Here is a 21,918-nt window from a genome sequence, read left to right as displayed (position 1 = left end):
CACTAAGTTCTCATTTCTCTAGAAACGGAAGGATTGCTGGACCATATGGTAAATGCACATTTCTAAGAAACTGCAAAATTATTTTCCAATATGCCATTTTGCACTCCCACCAACAGTGTATGGAGTTTCAGTTGCTAAACATCCTCACCAGCACGTGGTATTGCCAGTTTTTCAAATTTTAGCCTTTCTAATAGGTAGGTCTAGTGGTATCTCATTGTACTTTTTTTTTTTTTTTTTTTTTTGCGGTATGCGGGCCTCTCACTGTTGTGGCCTCTCCCGTTGCGGGGCACAGGCTCCGGGTGCGCAGGCTCAGCGGCCATGGCTCACGGGCCCAGCCGCTCCGCAGCATGTGGGATCTTCCCGGACCGGGGCACGAACCCGTGTCCCCTGCACCGGCAGGCGGACTCTCAACCACTGCGCCACCAGGGAAGCCCTCATTGTGCTTTTAACTTGCATCTTCTCTGTAACCAATGAGGTTCAGCACTTTTTCACGTGTCTGTCACTTGTACAGTCTTCTTGGATGAAATGTCTTTTTATCTTCATTCCGCAAGTATATTTTCGCTGGATATAGAATTACAGTTTTCTTCTTTTAGCATTCTAAAGACATTAATTCACCATCTCTTAGTCTCCATTGTTTCTGATGAGACGTTTGTTGTTATTTAAATTGCTGTTCCTGTATAAGGAATATATCATTTTTCTCTTAATGCTTTGAAGATTTTCCTCTTTATGTTTGGTTATCAGCAATTTGACTAGGTTGTGTTTCTTTGTATTTGTGTTGCTTATTCACTGAGATTCCTGAACCCATTAAACTCTGGTAAATTTGGAGTCATTGTTTCCTCACCTATTTTTTTCTTCCACAATCTCTGTGGCCACATCTTCTGAGTCACCAAGTACACATGATACGGTTGCTCAGATCCCTGGGATTCTATTCATCTTTCCCTCCCTTCCTTCCAATCATTTTTTTCCTCTCTGTTCTTCAGATAGTATAATTTCTATTTTCAAGGTCATGAACTCTTTGCTCTGTCATCTCTATTCTGCTATTAAGCCCTTCCAATGAATTTGCTTATCTTGGATATTGTATTTTTTGGTTCTAAAATTTCTCTTTTTTATCTTCTCTACTTCTGTTCTGGCACTTCCTATCTTTTTGTTCATTACAAGAATATTTTCCTTTACATCAATGGTTTGAAACTTTAGAGTATATCCGAATTATCTAGAGAGCTTTTTAAAAACATAGCCTGCTAAGTCTCACCCCAAAGTTTGTGATTCAGTTGATCTGAGGTGAGGTCAGCAAATCTGTATTTCCAACAAGTTCCCAGGAGATGCTGAAGCTGCTGGTGCAAAGACTACACTTTGAGAACCACCGCTTTACACCATGGAGCTTAGTTGTAATAGGGGCTTTAAAATACTTGTCTGCTAATTTCAACATCTGGGACATGCTGGACTTGGGCTGTGTTGATTTATCTTTTCTACTGAGAATGAGTCTGATTTTCCTATTTCTTCATGCACTGAGCAACTCTGGATTGAAACCTGGATGTTTTAAATATATATCACAGAGACTCTGGATTGTGTTATATTCCTCCCAAGAGTGTTGATTTTTCTGTTTTAGCAAGCAATTAACTTGGCTGGACTCAAGCTATACACTCTGTCTCTTGAGAAGCAGCTCAAATCTCAGTTCAGTTATTTCATCCTTAGCAAGGCTTCTTGGAGTTTTCCTGGCACATACATGGTTCAGGGATCAGTTAAAGATTTAGGCAGAGTTTATACACTGGATTTGTGGTCTTCCCTCCTGCCTCTCCCCTGTCTGAGTCTTCCCTCACTTTCCAGTAGCTGTGGTTGCCCAAATTCTGTTAACTGGTTCATCAGGGCAGAAAGACCTTGAATTTTATATCACTGTTTTCATTATCCCCGATGTTGTCAACTGTGGCTGACCTTAAGCCAAAAGTCTGTAAAAAATGGGTGACCACTCCTGCTACTACTTTCTTCCAAGCATCTGTTCCCCTCTAAAATCCTTCTGCTTTTGTTCATTTTCCATGTCTCTCAGGTACTAGTTTTGGTATTCTGCCCAGAATTTATAGTTGCTATCTGCAGGGGGATCAATTCAGTATGAGCTTACTCAGCCAATACTAGAAGCAAAACTCCCTCCTAACACTTTAAAAATAAATATGAAATTTTCCAAAATTACCCACTACTATAAATTTTTTTATCAGACATTGCAATACTATATAAATGTATCTACTTTGAAATACATAATAAACTGAGATAAACAGGTTCCTGTAAGTAAGAGAGATTACATCTTTATATGACTCATGGAAAGAAACCAAGGTAATTCACATTTCCATGTCTTTTTATAGAAGTTAAGTTGAAAATGCAATTATATTTTTATGTTACCAGAACAAAATTATCCAATGTATGTTGAGAAACCAATATGCTCCTTTCCTTTATGTTTCTTCAGAAATCGAAATCAAAGGAATTCTAGGTTGGCTGTTTTTCTGCAAGTCGTCTGGCCTCATTCATGCATATTAGGTATTGAGTTTCTTTTTGATGACATGACTCGATACACTGCCTGAAAAGCCTCTAAGTAAGTTAAAATGCATTTTATCCTACTTAATAAGGGAAAGCTACAACCGTGTAACCTATTTTCATTTCAACTCACTGCCTGAGGGTAATTTATAAAGGATCAATAGCAAAACTGTTACCTTTGAGTTTATTTTACTAAGCATTTGCCTGTGTCAATCCATCTCAGAATAGCCTCGGATTGTTAAACATCCCCAGGGTAACGTCTTCCATGCATCCACTTCCACACTACCCCTCCTTTGGTACACACGAGATGTGTGATTAAAAAATGATTCGTGATAAGCTTTCCATTAAAGAGCACTTGTAGCCTGTTAACATCATCCAGCAAAGTACCAGTAATGCAATGCACGTGCCACCAAGGCAGATAACAATCCTGTCGATTAAATAAACGGACAGCAAGAAACAAAGGGGGCATCTTTGTAACAAGTGCATTCCTAATGAATACGCCAGCATTTTCATTAATACAGATTTCATCTTGGTAGCTGAATCCTGAAAGCTCAGAGGCCACCTGGGGATATGGCTCCTGGCTCCACTATAAAGATCCATTTGGACAACGGCTGGCTGATGGGAGCAGAAGACAGATAAAAAGACACCTTTGGGGGAACCATGTTGTCACAGAAGAAATAACTCCCTAAATCCAGAACAAGGGGGAGATGTGAGGAGTTTCTTCCCAAGGCTAAAGAGTTAGGGAAGGACAATCTCCCGTCTGGAAGAAAGCACAACCTCAAAGGGGTTTGAGGATGCAATGAGGAGTTTCCACAATCACAAATAAAAGGCAACGAGGCCAGCAGATTCCATGACAAGTGATGTCAACACAGTCTGAAGTGTAGTAAGACTCCACGGACTTAATATGCCTTAAGAGCTAACCCGCTGCTGTTCCCATGGTGGCAGGTCGCACAGCTGTCTCCACACCACCTCACACCCTTCATACAGCTCTTTCAACGCTTCAGAAAAGCTACCTTTGTGAAAGGCAATGTTATCCAGTAGAAGTTCATTGAATCATGTAAGGAGCCCTGGTTTCCAACCCTGCCACTGACGTGTTTCCGTATTTATGAGCACAAGCTGACCTCGTCACCCACCTACTTAATTCTCCAAAATCTGATTATGATTCATGCTCAGTGTTGAGCTCCTCTCTGTGTAGCTGGCTCTTCCCATCAGAAAGCGTTGCCAACTGAATCCCTGGAGTAAAAATTATCGGTGGGGCAGCAATGAATCAGCAGCTCTAGGCGCACATGCCCAGAAAACAATTCTTTGGTGTGGGAGCACATTGCACTGTTAGTATCTGGAGTCTCCAACCGGAGGACTGCATCTTTTTTCTTAGCATAAAAAATTAACTCTCATAACTAAACGCATGTTAAACATACGAGGCTATACATCTCGGCCTCACTCTCAAAACGAACATGATAATTCACATCCCTTTTTAGTTCCTATGGTTGATAAAGTTTACATGAATAATTTGTAAACTATTTTCTACAACAAACTCCTATAAATAAGCAAGTACACAAGTTTGAACACACGCACGCGCACACGCACGCGCACACGGAGCTATTTTATATGTCTCTGTGCCAATAAGCTGTATTTGAAGAAGGAGGCGGCTTAAAGTAAGCACAGCAGAAAACTGGTGGGTTAGCATGTTGTTACTTTAATCCAATAAAAAATTTAGGAACATATTTTAAGAATATACCTCAGGAGTAGAGACTCTCCCATTCAATGAACTTACCAATATCACACTCCATAGCAAGTGCACAGCTAATGGTGGCCCTGGTGGCTGGCTGTCCACCAAACTCTGTCCTCCTCCTGCCAGTGTACAGGCTCAAGGTGGGGGGACAGCCCAGCCAGGGCACACTGCCTGGTCTCACTCGTGGCATGGTGTAGCCGAGTGACTAGTTCTCAACGACAGAAGGTGACAGGAGTAAGATGTAGTATGTGTCAATATCAAGCTACAGTGTCTAGAACTAGGGTTATCTTCTGCTGGTTCTCTTTTCCCATCTGCTCACTAGACGAAGCCGAGTACAGACCTAGACCAAGGCTCAGTGCAAGGAGAAGAACCACCTGGTAATCAGGAACAACCTGGACCGTCCACAAGTGAGAGAAAAACTTACGACATGTTTAGTAGTCAACCTGTCACTACAGCCCAGCATCTCCCTAACTGACACAAAAACGGAAACGAGGACTTTTCAAAACTGACAAAAAGGCTTAGCATCCCATGGTACAGGGTAGCACCCTAACCTCATCTTGTTCAATAAATAAAAAGCAACTTATACAACTTACACAGCTCAAGGTGGACAACATTAATGAGTAAAGGCGTAGCAAGAACCAGGCTTCTTACGTTTCTGAAGCAGAAGGGAGGCGCTTCTTCTGTCCCATGCTGCTTGTGATAATCCGCCCAGTCGAAGTCCTGGCCAGAGTAACCTGTGCGTGAGAAAATGCAGAGAAAACGCATTAACCAAGCCGCATCTCAGACCAATGAACAGCGCCAGGGTGTGTCGGGAATTTAAAGTAATAAGGGCGGCAAGTATAGGCCCCCTCCCCAAAAGGTGAAGCCCTTTCTCATGTGTGACAACGTATTGGATTTTATGAGGGTTCAATGAAGTACTGTAGACAGTGTAAAGTACTAAATATAGGTAGGGTGTACCACCATTATCATAATTCAGTGCTTGAAACCAGGTGAAGAAGCGGGGAATTTACCCCCGTCAGTGCATGCCGGGGCATAGATTTGCTCTGGGGGAGAACAGATGAGACAGAGCATTCCACAGAGCACACCTGCACAAGGCATTTGGCAGAAATACACAACACGTGCCTTCATATCAATTCTGAGTTCAGGTGAACTTACATCTCGACATCTTCGTGGAAACCGTGAGATTTTATTGGAAAACAACACTAGAGGAGAATACTTTTTAAAGAGTAACTGAAGGTATAAGACAAATGGCCAAAAAGGAGTTGATATTCTAGCGGGAAATCCTCCAAAGACATGGAAGTCAGGGAGGAATAAACCTTGCCTTAGAATTGAATCACGGAGGAGGATGGAAAATGAGAACTGGGGAAGGTGCGCCTCTCCAGATGAAGTTTTGGGAGCATATTTGAGATACTGGGGGAGTTTGAGAACCAACTATTCATATGTACTAACTTTAACATGTTTTTTTTCTTTCTTTCTTTATTCATTTCATTTGGGGTTGGGGGAAGAGGTACATAATTATACAATATATATCGATCTATCGTGACCTCCAAAACAAGACATGGGAGAAGTTTGTAACATAAAACAAGGGCTTCTCTGGTGGCGCAGTGGTTGAGAGTCCGCCTGCCGATGCAGGGGACACGGGTTCGTGCCCCGGTCTGGGAAGATCCCACATGCCGCGGAGCAGCTGGGCCAGTGAGCCATGGCCGCTGAGCCTGCGCGTCCGGAGCCTGTGCTCCGCAACGGGAGAGGCCACAACAGTGAGAGGCCCGCATACCGCAAAAAAAACCCATAAAACAAGAAAGGAGTTGAGTGTATGGCTGAACCTAGGTAGGAAAATACCTCTTAATGTGTCATTTGCATTTCCTGTGAACAAAGGAAGGGAATGGAACCAAAAAATACGGCACCAATCAGGATTACCTGAAACTGTGCAAAATGCCCCTATAATCATCACTTAACAGTTCTCTCTTCACTGGTTTAAGTATATGTAAAATAAATCTATAAGGGATTTCTTAAGTATATTTTTAAGCCAAGCCCCTGATTTCTTTGCCCAGTATCATCATAAATTCTACACCAGCAAATTCACTTAACATGGGGAATTCTGTTACTAAATCCACACTTGCAGAAAGACTACAGAAATTCCATATTGAAGAAATTCAAGATATTGTTTGCTTCCTACCTCCACCTGTACAAAATAGTATGCTTTTCATTAAGTAAGCTCAATTTACTCAATTCTTTAAAAGATGGGGGTGGAGGTTAACCAAGAAGGCAGTTGTCTTCCTGGCCCAGGGACTGACCCTCCCCCCTCCCCGCTCCCCTCCCGACCATCAGTGACAGAGCACACATACCCCCCTCAACTTGCTCCTGAGACGTCCCTGAGACGTCCCTACTTTCCAACGAGGAGATAAGACGTCTCAGAGTCCTGAGATGCTGTGTAATCTTTCTAGCTGGTTTTGAAGAGGTTCTGCACATTCTTCCACATTCCCTTCCCCCCAGACCTTCTGTCCAGAGCTGTCCCTCCAGCCAGAGGGCTCTGGAGGCAACCAAACCAACCTTCTCCTGAACATTTGCAAACAAAGCAAATGTGTCTTAATCAAGGCACTGCGAGTTTCTTTACAATTAATGTAATCGTCCACTTCGAGTACTTTCTCTGTAACTGTTTTGGAGCAAATCCTTGCGTTAATATGTAAGAATAGAAGAATTCACCGAAAGACACCTCAAACTGGTGAGAAGTCACCTCACTGTGTGAAAATACTGAACCAGAAAGGAGAACTAGATGAAGGACCCAGTTCTACCAGGACTTGGATGAACCAAGGTCGAAGTAAATTAAGTCTTCTGTACCCGGCTTTCCGTCTCTACTAATCCACAAGAGAAAGAAAAGAGCTTCAAACTCTCCTCAAGCTGCTGCATTTCATGATTCAGAGCCACTGCTACTAATTACCATTGCTGTTTAGGATTATTTCCCTTCCCTCTGCGGTTAATCCCCTTCTCTTCTCCTAGGGGAAAAGTGTGACAGGTTGGATGAAGAGAGGATATGTAACAAGACACTCTCTAGAAGAGCTCTCAAGTGAACAGCTGGAAACAAGCTGAATCCTGCAACAGAAGGACCCTGGTTGTTTAGGCCCACGGCTAACTGGCTTTGTTAAGGTCAAGACCTCGTTCTGTTACATATCTCTTCCTTGGACCTCTGCTACTTCCTGAGTTAGTTTGTGAGCAAAGGAAAATCTTAACAAGATCATGTGGGAAGGGGAGAAATAGGAAAAAACCCATACAGATGCACAGCAAACCATTTTCTGAAACAACATCAAATTTAGGTATGTGGTCAGTATCTGTTCAGATAAAACTTTCCAACTTAGGGGTCACCTCTACACCTTATACAGATAGACATTTAGCTGGATTTTCTATCACATTCATAACCACCAACTTCCAATGGATTTTCAACCCACTCCATAAATGCCAGGCTCACGGTTTCTTGGACCTATATTCAATCTTTCTACATCTAGTCTCCAAGATTCTCTATGGGGAGCCACTTTTAATCTAATAATTTCAGGATATATCCAACTCTTGCTGGGTACCTAAGCAACAAGCCATTATTCTGTCCCCAGAACTCTCTCCTTTCCTTGAATATTTGAACAGCTTCAGCTCCTCTGCCTCCTCCTTCTCTTAGGGACCTTTATTCGCTTCATCACTTAAAATTCTTCTCCTTCAGTCTGATAATGAGCTCGCTTTGTAAGGCATTTTTGTGACAGCTCAGAAAATAACTGTTACATAAAAACAAACTGCTGTGGCTCCTATAATAGAGACAACAGGGGTCAATTATGCTCATTAATCAACAAAGACAGAACAAGAAGTACTAAGGCTTAACCACAGCCAGGAAAGCATGTTTTAAACCCAGGAGGGAGGAAAACACCAGAGGGGAAAAGAAAATAAAAGGAAATCAAAACCCCTTGGGCTATTAAAATTTGCAACAAGCTGCCATCAGACTGTTGAACTTCCACCACTAGGGTTATTTAAGCTTTAATTAGTGTTTATTCTGCATGAAGTTCCAACTATTACAGGTCCAAAAGGAAACAGGTCAATGACCCATTTTTCCTTATGATACAAATTAATTGAAATAAAACAGCTCCACTTGCAAACATTACTATTGACAGTGCAATTGGACAATTCTTCTGGAAAACAATTTGGCAGGAAAAACGTCCATGAACTTTGACACAGCAATTGCACTTCTGGAAATGTAACCCATTAAAAAAACCCCAAAAACTGATAAAATGTGATACATTAAGATACAATGGCATTATTACTAATAATTCTGATTTTTAAAAATCTTTATATCCAAAAGTAGAAAATAATGTGAAACTTAGCCAAGTCCATGGAAAGTCACACAGGCATGAAAATTGCACATAGTTTACTAAAAAAAGTCATGAAAAAATGATTACTGTAAGTTTAGATGAAAAGACTGCTACAAGCATACACAGAATTACCAAACTGACATTAAAATATGCAAAAGAAAAGACCTGAAGAAATGTAAGAAAAACTTACAAGGAAATATCAAAATAATTATCTGTGTGGTGGGACTCCTGGATACCTTCTCCTTCTACCTCCTTGTATTTTCCAAGTTTTCACTAATGTTCATGCATTATTTCAATAATACAAAAATTTTGAAAGCATAGCATCTTCACTCTATCTTAAAAAGATAATCAAAGCACCAGTCAACCAATCCAGGAATACAGCATGACCGACCTCCCCTCAGCCGTCCTCCTGCTTCTTTGCTAACAGAATCCTGACTGTATCCAGTTCCTAGAGGAAGTTAGGTCTCTCGTCAGCACGAGGAAGTGAATCATGACAACCCTGAGGCAATCATGGCGGTCTCAGGCCCCTTGCCAGTGACTTGGGATGGAGGGAAGGGCAGGGCTTTAAAAAAGATTTCTCTCTCTCTCAAAAAAAAAAGAGACCACTGGAGTAAAAGGTCCTGTTCTGTGCTAGGTGGATATGAAAAAAAAGTACAATCTTAATAAAAAATAAAAATAGCAAAAGAATATCATGTTTGACATCTACCTGAATGACAAAATGAAAAACAATGATACAAATCCACCACTGTAAAGGCTGTCTAAAATAATTACATAGAAATACAAAGTTACATATTCAAGGAAACAGAAATCTCAAAGAATATACACCAAAAGTTATTTTTTCAGGATAGGAAACTTTTCTACTTTTTATCAGAATTTTAAAGAATAAATGCATATTAAATCTGCAGTTAAAAAAAAGTCTTTAGAAATATACTCTGAAGTCCTATAAAGTGGCAACACTTTCTAAAGCAAGGAAATGCATCCATTTCATAACAATTCACTGGATGTCTCCAGCTTGCTGGACTCTGCTTAGTTACTGGTAAGACGGGGATGAAACAGGCATGTGCTCTGCTTTCACCTGCTCCGGCAGCTCAGAGAGTGACAGACACACGGCATGGGAAGAGTGACGCAGTGGGTAAAGGCAAGGATGGAGGGAGACGTGGAGAATGAGGAAGGAAAGCCCTGAAGAAAGCCACCCCTCATGATGGAAGATCACAGACCTCCAGGGAGATCTTCCACAACTCAGAGAACGTTCACATCCTTGAGGTGCTGGAGCACCTGGGGTTCACAGGAAGCTTCTTTAGCTTCTAGTCCAACTTCTCTTTGAAAGGAAATACGACACAATCATCTTCAAAGATCAGCAAATAGCAGGACGGAGACACAGGAATGAGAGACAACACCACAGAAACCACATTTTAATAAGAGCAGGTTCTTAACCCTTTCTCAGAAAATCTCATGAATCGTGAGAGCAGCCCTACTGGGCACTTTTCCAGGGCACTGCTCTCCTTACTGAATGGTGACCTCTCTCCTTTCAAGCCCGAGGCTTTCAGCGAGTCCCTCGAACACTTACTCAGGCTTAGCCCATGCTGGCATCTCCTTGAGTGAGCCTCACAGCCACCCTGAGTGATAAGTAGGATGCAAGTGCCCACTGCACAGGTGAGGCAGCAGGACCACACAGTCCTCAGGTGCAGGAGTGCTAGGTCAATTCCTGAGCAAATGTTCTCAACAACCTCCTCATTTGTTTCATGAGTTTGCTTATAGGGAGCAAGATAAAAACCCTAGTAACTGATTAAAGCATTTCCTTTTGTCCATGTCATTGTTTAAAGAGCTACCATGCCCCCTCTGGAATCCACCAGCACCCTCCACATTCTCAACTGATGTTCATTTTCCAGACCTCCCTGATGGAGGTCTTGAAAATTTACACATTCATTTTCCAATCGAATTATTCTGTTTGTACATTCATGGAATAGTGCAGAAAAAGAAAAGAAAAACAAAGACAGACAGGGGAGGGAAACAAATAAGTCAAGTTAGTATAAACACCAGCCATTCCAACTTCCTCATCTTTTAGAATAAAAATAAATGTTGAGAAGTATTTAATGCACGTATGGTCACAGTGTGACATGTACTGGGGGCAGGCTCAAAATGTTATTCTGAATCATAAACAGTACTAGGAGATGTAGATATGTCCCCAGGATGGAATCTAACATCGTAAAGGCCAACTGCCAACGGCAAAACCATCTTAAGAGTCCTGAAGAACGAAGTAAATGCAGAGATAAGTGAACAAGAGGGAGGCTTAGTTTTCAACAATCAGAAATGTTTTCAGATATTAAAAATACACCCAGAGTTTTAGTCCCCCAAATATTCAATCAAAAGTGCTTTTTGCTCGAGAATGAATCACAAAGCCAGAAATGAGAACATGCATCCAAGTCCAGTAACAAGGTGGGCTGATCAATAGTTCCCTCTTAGATGCCAGATGAAATATAATAATAAAAAACTACTTACGAAAGCCCAGGGATGGAAGACAACCCTGCGCTCAAGGAAGGTGAGCAGCAGAAGCTGAGATTATTATAATGCCTGGCCTCAGTCAACAAAAAAGTAACCAGACCATCTTAGCCCTGTCCCTGGAGGGAGAAGCAGCAGAGCAGACATGGCTGCCACCTGCCCAAGGCTCTGTTTAGGGGGAGAAAGAGAGGAACCACTTGCTCATCCAAGGCAGTGGCACACACGGCTGTAAGGTCCAATTTTACAGTTCTGTATGGTACAGACTGAGAAATTAACGTAAGATTCACCCGTTAGTTCCTTAAATAATCAGGGACACCTACGTGTACCAGGCATTGTTTTATGTGCTGGGGAAAGGGAAGTGAATAAAAAAGATTTTTAAAACCCTCACTTTCTAGTAGGAAGATAAAGTGATAAATACTCTAGGACTTGCGAAAATCCTAAAACACTGGCCAGACACTAACGCAAAAGCAGATCGAAGAAACGAATCTTTCAGTCTAAAGATTTTGCAACTCCCACAGAAATAACAATCAACACTGAAAATGAGCTCACAATGAAAAATCACAAACCACATAAGGACACAAATGAACGTAAGAGTCAGACAAAACAGACTTTAGAGCAAAACGCTTCACTAGGGATAAAGCGGGTCATCACCAGGAAGTTCTAACCATCCTCACCCTGAATGCCCTTACACAGCTTCAAACACACACACACACACACACACACTCGTGAAGCTGACAAACCCTCAATCTCAGAATATTTTAACGCACCTTTTAGAAAATTATAGAACAAACAAAAATATAGGGAGAACATATAATATTTGAACAATTCAATGAAAGTTTGACCTAAGAGAATGATCTGACATGAAATTTGGAAACACGGCTAAAACAGACACTTCTGTACATATATATACATGACCAAAACTGTCTCAAGCAGAAGTGGTAGCCATGACTAAATATACAACAATTGAAGGAAATAAATTCATACTCCATAAAATACAAACTAAAGGAGAACCAGCTCCAGACGGTTTTACAAGCTACTTTCACCAAACCTTCAAGAATCAGCTAAACTGTATCTTCTACAAATTGTTCCTGAGACACACTGCTTAGGAAGGTGACTAGATATGATATAAATACACAAAAATCAGTGGTATTCTATTAGATGGTTTACAGCCAATAAAAAAGAATAAATTCTAAAAAAATGTAAAAATCTAATTCATAACAGCAAGCTAAAGGACAATGTACCCAGGAAAAAATTCTAGAAAAAAATTCTAGAAAAAGATTTCAAGTCATAGAAAGATAATAAAATAAAATGCCAATTTTCTAAATTAATCTATAAATGCAATGCCAATTAAAATCCAATGGGGTTCTTCATGGAGCCTTTTAAGTTGATTCTAAAATTCACGTACAAGAATAACCTGCCAAAAATAACTAGTCAATTTTGAAAAGGGAGAAAGCAGAGGCATTCACCTGATATCAAGACATATTATAAAGTAAAATCAATTTTATAAACTGAGGTATTTGTACAGGGATGGACAAATAGACCAATGAAGCAGAATAACTAAGAATAAGATATGGTTCACAACCATAAAGGAACTTGCTATATGCCAGTGGTGGCATTACCAGTCAGAGGGGAAACAGAAGATTACTCAATAAATGATGCTGAGACAATTAGCGAATTTGAAAATCCAATTCAATTCAAGCAAAAAAAAAAACAAACCAAAAAACAAGTAAGCAAAATTTTTTCTCTTCTCATGCCATGCAAAACTTAATTCCAAGTAGGTTAAAGAGCCATATATGGAAATATGGAAATCAAACTGCAAGACTTAAAAAAAAATCATAGAAGAACATCAGTAGGGAAGATTTCTAATGACTTTTAAACAAATCAGAACAGAAAAGATGGATATTTGACTACATTATAATTTAATACTTTAATATAATATAAAACACCATTTAAAGGTGAAGAAACTGGCCACAGACTAGTGAAACCCATTGCTGAGAAAGAATTCATATTAGCCTATATAAAGACTTCCATCATCAAAAGAAAAAAGGGCAAAAATAGAATTGACAATTCAAAAGGAACACAAGTTGCCAACAAGCAGATGACGAAATGTGCAGCTGCACTAGTTAGTGATCAGGAACACGCCACTCACACAAGGAACCCATTTCCCCGCCATCAGAATGGCAACGTTCAAGCTTAAGAATGATCACCTAACAGGGTGGACAATGTAAACTGGGAACTCTCAGACACTACTGGTGGAAACGTAAACTTGTACAACACAGAAGAGCATGGGGTAATATCCGGGGAATTCCAGCAATTCCAGTTAGGTATAGCTCCCAAAGGATCTCTCACACTTGGGTACATGTGCAAAGATCTACATTTGTAGATCTGCAACAGGGAAAACTGGAAATAGCTTAAATGTCTATCAATGGGAAATGCTTTCAAAAATTATAGTATATTCAAAAAGCAGCTAAAGTGAATAAACAATCTACACACAGCAATGTGGAAAAAATCTGCAAAATGCTAATGAATAAAAAAGTTACATAAAGATACAGAGGATACACAGAGCATGATGCTGTTTACGTATATATCAACACAAGACCTACTGTAAAGTGGCTGTAATAAAAAACAAGGAGAGACTGCTGCAGAAGCCAAGGCAGTCATGCAGTCAAAGCATAAAATCCTTAGCAAAGCGGTCGTCTTACGGAGGGGGGTGGAGCGGCTTCCGGGAGAGAGGAAGGGAGGGGAATAGAGTGGGGACGGGACTTCAATTCAATTCATTCAATGCTCAACAAACAATGACCGAGAACCCCACACTCTCCTAGCTGCTGGGCTGGAGCAGAGAACAAGACAGAAATGTCTGCCCTCCTCATCTTTCATTTTAGTGGAAAGACAGTTGAAAAGAAAAGAAGTAAAATATGTATTACTTGTTATTTTCTATGATAAAAGGTTCTATGGAGAAAAGCCATGCAGGGAAGGAGATACAAATGTTGGGGGTGGCGATTTGCTGATTAAACAAGGCTGCCAAGAGAGATGACACCAATTAGGGGACACCGGGGTCAAGACTGAAGAATCAGGAGGAGTGACCCAAGCAGAGGGAACAGCCAGTGCCAATGGCCTAAGGGGGCGACGTGCTCCGTGTTCCAGGAAGGACAAGGAGGCTGGTGTGAATGGGAGGACTGGGGGACGTCTTAAGACAGGAGGCCAGACCGGGTAGGCGGTGAAGGCTTTTGTCATGTCCTGGACCCTGACTTGGCCTCTGAGCCACGAGGGATGGCCCTGGGAAGGCTAAGCAGAGGAGGGGGCGTGTGTGCTTTAGGTTTTAACACCATCAGTCTGACTGCTGTGTTGAGAGTAGGCTGAGAAAACTGGAGGTCACTGGCGTAACCTGGGAGAGACAGGATGGTGACCTGGACCAGCGTGGTCTTGATGACACTTGGTCAGATCCTGAGAATATGGTCTGGATTTGCTGATGGATTACATAGGGGGTAAGAAATAGAAGAGTCAAGGTTGACCCGGTCTTCAATTATATCTATGATGCTCTGTTTCATTTTTTAAAACTCTGAATCAAAAACGGCAAAATGGTAGCATCTGCTCAGTTGAGGCGGGACATCCATGAGTATGTTTATTATTTTCTGTCCCCATTGGTATGTCTGAAATAGGAGATGACAGAAAGGATTAAGTCACATGAGTCAGTGTCTGAGGAAAAGAGAATACCAATTAGGGTTCACCAATGTGGGTCTTGATAATCATTAAAAAAAACACCTTGACGGGTTTCCCTGGTGGCACAGTGGTTAAGAATCCGCCTGCCAATGCAGGGGATATGGGTTCGAGCCCTGGCCCGGGCAGATCCCACATGCCACGGAGCAACTAAGCCCGTGCGCCACAACTACTGAAGCCTGCGCGCCGTGCTCCACAATAAGAGAAGCCACTGCAATGAGAAGCCCGCACACTGCAATGAAGACCCAATGCAGCCAAAAATTAAATAAATAAATAAATAAAATAAATTAAAAGAAAAAACACCTTTACTTCTTAAATTGTGTGAAGTTTGTGTGTCTATTAAGATGGCCAAAGAGCAGAGACGAAGTGCAAAAATAAGTGACTTATTTTAGCTTTTGCTCACACATTTTACAACAGAAATGGATAGGCTTCACTTGTCTACAAAGATCCCCCTGCTGATTCTGTGACTAATCTTGGGTGTTACATGCCAAGGAGATTAAGGAAATGATTTAAAAATAGCAAGTCATGGTTGGTAACCTATATGCATTTCTGCCTGCTTGATTTATTTACTTGTTTGACCCCGGTTCAGAGAGCCTATAATACTGAATTGTTGTTTGTTGGGTTTCAGCGAATGGGATAAAATCTCCAAGATTCTGTCCTTTGCTTACCAAGAAAGCACATGCTCAAAGACAACGATAAAACATTTCGATGCATTCTAGCTTAGACTATTTGTATATAAAGCTTGGGGACAGATTTTTTTTAATAGGAAAGCAGTCAAAATAACGTGAGTAGGGATGTATGCTGTCTGCACATCTCCCCTGCCGCCCAGGTGTCTTGTTTTAGCAGCTGCTTCCCAATGGGGAATGAGTGGGTCGCTCTCTTTTGGGGATCACGCAACACATTTTAACTATAAGCAGAAATCTAAGCAATGTAATACTTTTGTGGGAAACATACCTACAAGAAAACATCTAAACTCACTTCTCAACATGTGTAATAAACCCTACATACTCTCAAAATTCAAGTGAAAAACAACAAACTTTTAAAAAGAGCATATACTTTCATACATTAATAAAGCAAAGAATGGTGTTGGAAAACATCCGACAGCATGATTCCCAGACCAGGTGTTGACACGTAACAAGTTACTTCAAAAAGAAACCATAAAATCATCACTACCGAAACCACCAGCATCTCTCAATTTTAATTCACTTTAATTACAAAAATAAACATACTTTACTACATATATGGTACACATAAATATACAGTCTCCCCAAATGGTAAGGGAGCTCAGTAACTAAAGCTGTGGCTTTGTTACAATGGCAAACACTTGGAATATTATTCTCTAGAATTGAAATTCTCCAGATGCTTTGACACATAGATCATTCCAGTCATGGGTAAGTCATGGTCCACTGACATCCCTCAGTCCTGCGTAAGGCCACCAAAAAGCCCCCAAGTTACTGAGAAGGATGGCTTTTACGAAGGTACCAGTGAGAGAAAACAGCAATAAAGGGTGGATCTGGTTATACAGAAAAAGCATTCAATTTGGGATCTTAAGACTGGGGTTTTAAGCCAAGTTCAGCCCCAAGACTTAAAAAATCATTTAACACAACTGAGCTTCAATTTCCCCACATATGTAATGATTGGAGTTGATGAGATAATCTTTAAGATCCCTTTAGGTATAAAAACCCTCTACTTGTAATATCATATGATTCCTTTTGAATAGATCATACATTCACACTCAGATCAAAAAGAAAAAAAAAAGATTTTAAACGTATTCTGTGAAAAGTCTCATTCCCATCTGCCCTGGTCGCCACCTCCACACCCCACACAGAAGTCATCATTTTCATTAGTTTCCTTTTTTTTGAATTTTATTTTATTTAGTTTTTTATACAGCAGGTTCTTATTAGTTATCCATTTTATACATATCAGTGTATACATGTCAATCCCAATCTCCCAATTCATCCCATCACCACCACCCACCCCCTGCCACTTTTCCCCCTTGGTGTCCATACGTTTGTCCCCTACATCTGTGTCTCTTAGTTTCTTACGCAACCTTCCAGAGTCTCTTTCCAGGAATACGTGCAAACATAAATATATATCCTCATTAACCTCTTTTCTAACAAAAACGACATCATACTATAACTCACTGATCTGTCACTCACAGTACATCTTGGAGAGCTTCCCATGTCAGTATGTAGAGATTATCCTCATTCTTTTTAACAACTGCATAGTTTTCATTATATAAACATCCAAAATCGACTTAACCAATCCCATACAGACAGGCACTTGGATTTTCCCCAGTCTTTTGCTATTATATATCATGCTGCAGAAAAAACCAAACTCTTATGCATATTACCTGTAAATTGTAAGTTTAAGAGAAATTTCCACAAGTCGAACTGCTAAGGCAACGGCTAAATGCATCTACAATTTTGGTTAAATTTGCCCAACTGCCTTCCATACGGTTTGTACCTACCTGCGTTTTGCCAGCAAATCTGAGAATCCTGTTCCTCCAGACTCCCATCAAAACAGAGCCACTTCTTTCTTTCTCTTTTGGATTTCTTCCTCATCTGAGAAATCCATGCCATCTCAGTATGATTTTTAACGGGCATTTCTCTTATTATGATGAGTTTACATAAGAGTCATGATTCTGTTACTGTGAAGTGCCTGCTCATATTCATAAACCTTTTTCTGTAAGTTGTTGCTCTTCTTCTCACTGGTTTACAACTAAAAGCTCTACTATTTCAAGACAACAATCCCACAGCCAAAAGACAACCTCTACAGATTACTGGTGGATCACAATTCCTGAATGCTTCAAGGGTTTAAAAATGGTTATTACCACTGAGATTTTCTTACTGGAAGGTACTGATCACCATTACTCAATATTTTACAAATAATATATAATATCCATAAAGAAACTTTCCTCTTAGAAAAGGTATGCTTCACTTTCAAAAGGGGAAGGAATAGTTTGGAAGATGACATGAAGACAATTTCATTTCACCAAATATCACAAACACTTGGGTGACAGAGAAGCAGCAATAATTACGGCTAAACGGTAGGTATAAAACGCTTAAGACATAAAAATATTTAATATCATAAATATATTTGTACCGTCATTTCACTGCACACTTAAGAGTTCAATTACATTAATATAAAACAATTTTCTTAATATCATGAAATGCCATTATCCAAATAAGCACACCCATTTCCTAGTAAAGGTCCAAGCTATGTGAACAACCTCGTCTGAAACACATTTAAAATTCTAAAGATGCTGGTAAACATTAAACCTCTGCCATCCATGAATCCAAAATGCAAATATAAATGTTTTTCCTATTCTTTTAACTATGTGAGGAGATACCCAACTCATTTTTTAAAAATTCTTAAACAGATCCTATTTTACTAGGAACTAACTAGGAATTTGCCAAGTCCAACCAAGCGACATTTTAAAGATTTTTTAAAAATGTGGATCATTTCTAAAGTCTTTATTGAATTTGTTACAATAATGCTTTTAACATCTTTACTGGAGTGTAATTGCTTTACAATGGTCTGTTAGTTTCTGCTTTATAACAGAAGTGAATCAGCCATACATATACATATATCCCCATATCTCCTCCCCCTTGCATCTCCCTCCCTCCCACCCTCCCTATCCCACCCCTCTAGGTGGTCACAAAGCACTGAGCTGATCTCCCTGTGCCATGCGGCTGCTTCCCACTAGCTATCTATTTTACGTTTGGTAGTTTATGTATGTCCATGCCACTCTCTCACTTTGTCCCAGCATTTTTTATGTTTTGGTTTTTTGGCTGCAAGGAATGTGGGATCTTAGCTCCCTGACCAGAGATCAAACACGCACTCCCTGCACTGGAAGGCGAACTCTTAACCACTGGACCACAGGGAAGTCCCCCGAGCAGCATTTTAGATATCTAGAAAACATCTTTCTTCACTGACATGGGACCCATCCACACACATGCTCTGATTAGAAGTTGGCCTGAGGGCTTTCAAACTCTGAAACTGACCAGCTGCGGAAACTTCACAGCAGGAAAAGACTTCTCTTCCCTACCACCAATAGATGTTTACTGCATAGAACTTGCACCATCATTGAAAAGATTATAAAAATATTTGGACGTGTATCATGTCTTTGATTCTGCAGAGTACCTGTGCAATATCAGGGGTGTCCTCATCTAACCGTCTTGAATAACTGAAGCGCACTGATTTGGACAGTCACCTCTAGGCCCCCAAATGGACACAAACACTGAGGCCACGTGAACTGGAGTCCTCACCACCCACTACTGAGCACAGAACCAGAAGCCTGACCTCCTGTCCTGCTACTTACTAAGCCTGGGGCCCTGGGCAGGTTATATAAACTCTCTGGAACTAAGTCTCCTCAGAGGGCAATCCTCATTTTGAAGATTCAGTGAGTTTGGCACTGAAAACAGTGGAATCAGTGTTCTGTAGAAGTTCACCATAGTGTAATTAGACTGCACTCCACTACTGAAGAACTTTAATGGGAAAAAGCACCAGCTGCATGGAAATAATTCAAAAGAATCTCCTCCACAGGGATGAGGATGGAGCATAAGTTAGGATAAAAGCCCAGGGGAGCACAGTCACACCATAGGTAAGTCAGGTGCAGCACAATTAAAGTACAAGTAATCCAATCTCTGGTGATCTGAAAAGGTTAGCACAAAACCCCTGCTTTATTTGAGATTATCTGTTAAAATCTCCACTGAAGTTTATTTTTCTACTCTCATTCTGCTTTTGTCTTCTATCATTCTCTTTCTTTTCCTTCCCATCTTCTCACCTTTCTCCTTGCTGCATCTTCCCTGGATAAACCTTAGACCTATAGGGACAACAAATCACGTTCCTAAAGTACAGCATGGTACTTACTGACATGTGGTTTATGGGTCTCAACTTAAAATGACTTTAATGCAACCTGGTTCCCAACTTAATTATTGTCATGTCTTATGGCATCAAAGTGTCGGAAATCTGAAAGCAACTGGGCTCTGGGGAAAATTCAACTTACTGGAAATAAAAAGGTAAAGAAATGCTTCATTGGTATGTTGTTGCCTTTTTAAAGCCACTTCTCTTCCACGTTCAAGTTTTTAACCCCAATCACTTAGCAATACTGTACCCTTTCTCAACACACAGCAGCAACACAGCTGCCAATCATACAATAACAGACAGGGAACAATGGTTTATGGAGGAGCCCAGGGCCACACACCTCCACAGGGGAGGGAGCTGTACAGACTCCTGTGTCAGGCTTACCATGAAACACACTATTTTCTCACTACATCTAAAGTGTTTACAGCGTAAACTTCTCCAGATTAACAAAAGCATCATTTCAGTGACAATACGACACCCTCCTGAATCACCCAAACCCTGTAAATTTTCACAGAATACAAACCTTTGGGAGGTGTGAGACTGACTCCGTTTTTAAGGCACCACTGTACTGGTAAAATCCCCAAAGAATCCGCATGGCACAGCATCGAGAGTTTACTAGGTTCTGGTCTGAGGTCATCAATAGTCACTTGAAAAAAACGATTGTTAAAAACCTGAAAAAAAAGACAATAGAGCCTGGGGTTAATTCCTTGAGATTAACATGTAAGACTCGTAAGAAATAGTGGCACAGCTTCCAAATGCAGTAAGCGTATTTCATCCCAATGACCACAGCACAAACTGGAATTTCAATGTATATTACGAAAGTGGTCCAGTTGCGAAAAAGTTAGTTGATCATTGTGGTCATATTAATGGAAAGTAAACAAACAACTAGAATTATGTCAGAGACAGAGAAGGAAAAACATCAGCATGACTTTATAGAAGTAAACCAACAGCCAAAGCCAGAGGAAAAACAAGCTAGAAAACAAGTAAGACAGACAAACCCTAGCCAAGATGGGACCATCTCCACCATCTGGCTCAGAGATGTCTAGCCTCACCTTGCGTCCCATCCCTCCAACCCAAGAGGAAATCACTCACACCGGGCATGTCCTTACTCAATATTCTCACAAGTCTAAATAGCCCACTCCACTGTCCGTGTATTTTTCAAGATGTGTCCCCAAAGCCACTACTGCTGGAACGCCCCCCCCCACCCGCCCCCGCCTCACTCTGTGTTCTGGCACAGCATCAGACGTGAACCTCTGAACCGAAAATTCTCATTCCCTCCTGTGGTCTGATACCACATCTATCTCTCCCAATAGACCTCAAGTCCTTTGAGGACAGCCTCCTGTTTGTTACTCATCAAGATATTCCCACAATGCATAGCAAACGCTTTGTACGTAGGAACTGGTTAAACACCTACTTGAGTGTAAGGAAAAAAGTCAATGAGGAAAGGAAATAGAACAAGACATGCTGATGGAAAAAGCAGAGTGCAAAAATCAGGGGGACAGCCACACTGAAAAGCATGATGGATTTAAAGAATGTAGAATGTAAAACAGGCCAGAGGCAAAAAATCGCTTTCCCAACTCAACAGACATAAACCAGTCTTTCTTAGGAAACTTAACCCTCTTACTAAGCTCCGATTCCTGGCTCCTTCGTTTACAAAACACTTTGTGGAAGCAACCTGGTTCAAAGCTACGCAGGAAGAGTGAACTGACTTCTGTTCTTCTTGATGTTATAACTCTAGTAACTCGTTAGAAATCTGCTGCCTGAGATTTGCTTTTGGAAACAGCCTTTAAGGAGCAAAGGATCAAGCTTCCCCTTCTCAGGGAGGCCGTTCCTGGTAGCCTGAATTAAAATCACGTCTTCCTTCCTTCCACTCCAACACTCTAGAGGTCCCTTCCCTGATGCCCCTTTCTCCTTAGCATTTAACATACTTGATTTCCTTATTAATTTTATTTATTGTCTGTCTCCCCCGCCCCATCAAAATATAAGCTCTGTAAGAGCAGGGACTTCATGTTTCCAGCATCCAGAACAGTGCCTACAAATACTCAGTAAGTATTTGTTAAATTAATGTGATCTAGACCCTCATGCATACACGCACACACATACCCACACAGAGATGTATCATATAGTTCTGGAGGCAGGATGCCTTAGCAAAACTGAACTGTGTAAGAATAGGCACTAAGGAACCTTCAAGCCTATTAAAATGCACGTTCCCGTGCACACATTTCAGAGGAAAAG

At 40.8% G+C, this 21,918-nt stretch overlaps 1 protein-coding gene across 2 annotated transcripts in view; it reads right to left on the bottom strand.

Annotated features, from left to right (window-relative positions):
* The window catches only part of SFMBT2 (Scm like with four mbt domains 2), a 209,663-nt gene that overhangs the window by 53,870 nt on the left and 133,875 nt on the right, over window positions 1–21,918 (bottom strand). For both annotated transcript variants that reach the window (XM_022580255.3, XM_089906532.1), the window contains 2 exons: window positions 20,207–20,354; window positions 4,904–4,986 (listed from right to left, as the gene is read on the bottom strand). In XM_022580255.3, coding sequence (XP_022435963.1) covers window positions 4,904–4,986; window positions 20,207–20,354 — 231 coding nt within the window. The remainder of the gene's footprint in view (window positions 1–4,903; window positions 4,987–20,206; window positions 20,355–21,918) is intronic.

Source organism: Delphinapterus leucas, chromosome 2 (assembly GCF_059928025.1).
Source record: "Delphinapterus leucas isolate spDelLeu-1000000601 "Yukka" chromosome 2, BTC_Dleu_Yukka2, whole genome shotgun sequence".
Taxonomy (NCBI): Eukaryota; Metazoa; Chordata; class Mammalia; order Artiodactyla; family Monodontidae; genus Delphinapterus; species Delphinapterus leucas.
This window is presented reverse-complemented; position numbering and strand designations above follow the sequence as displayed.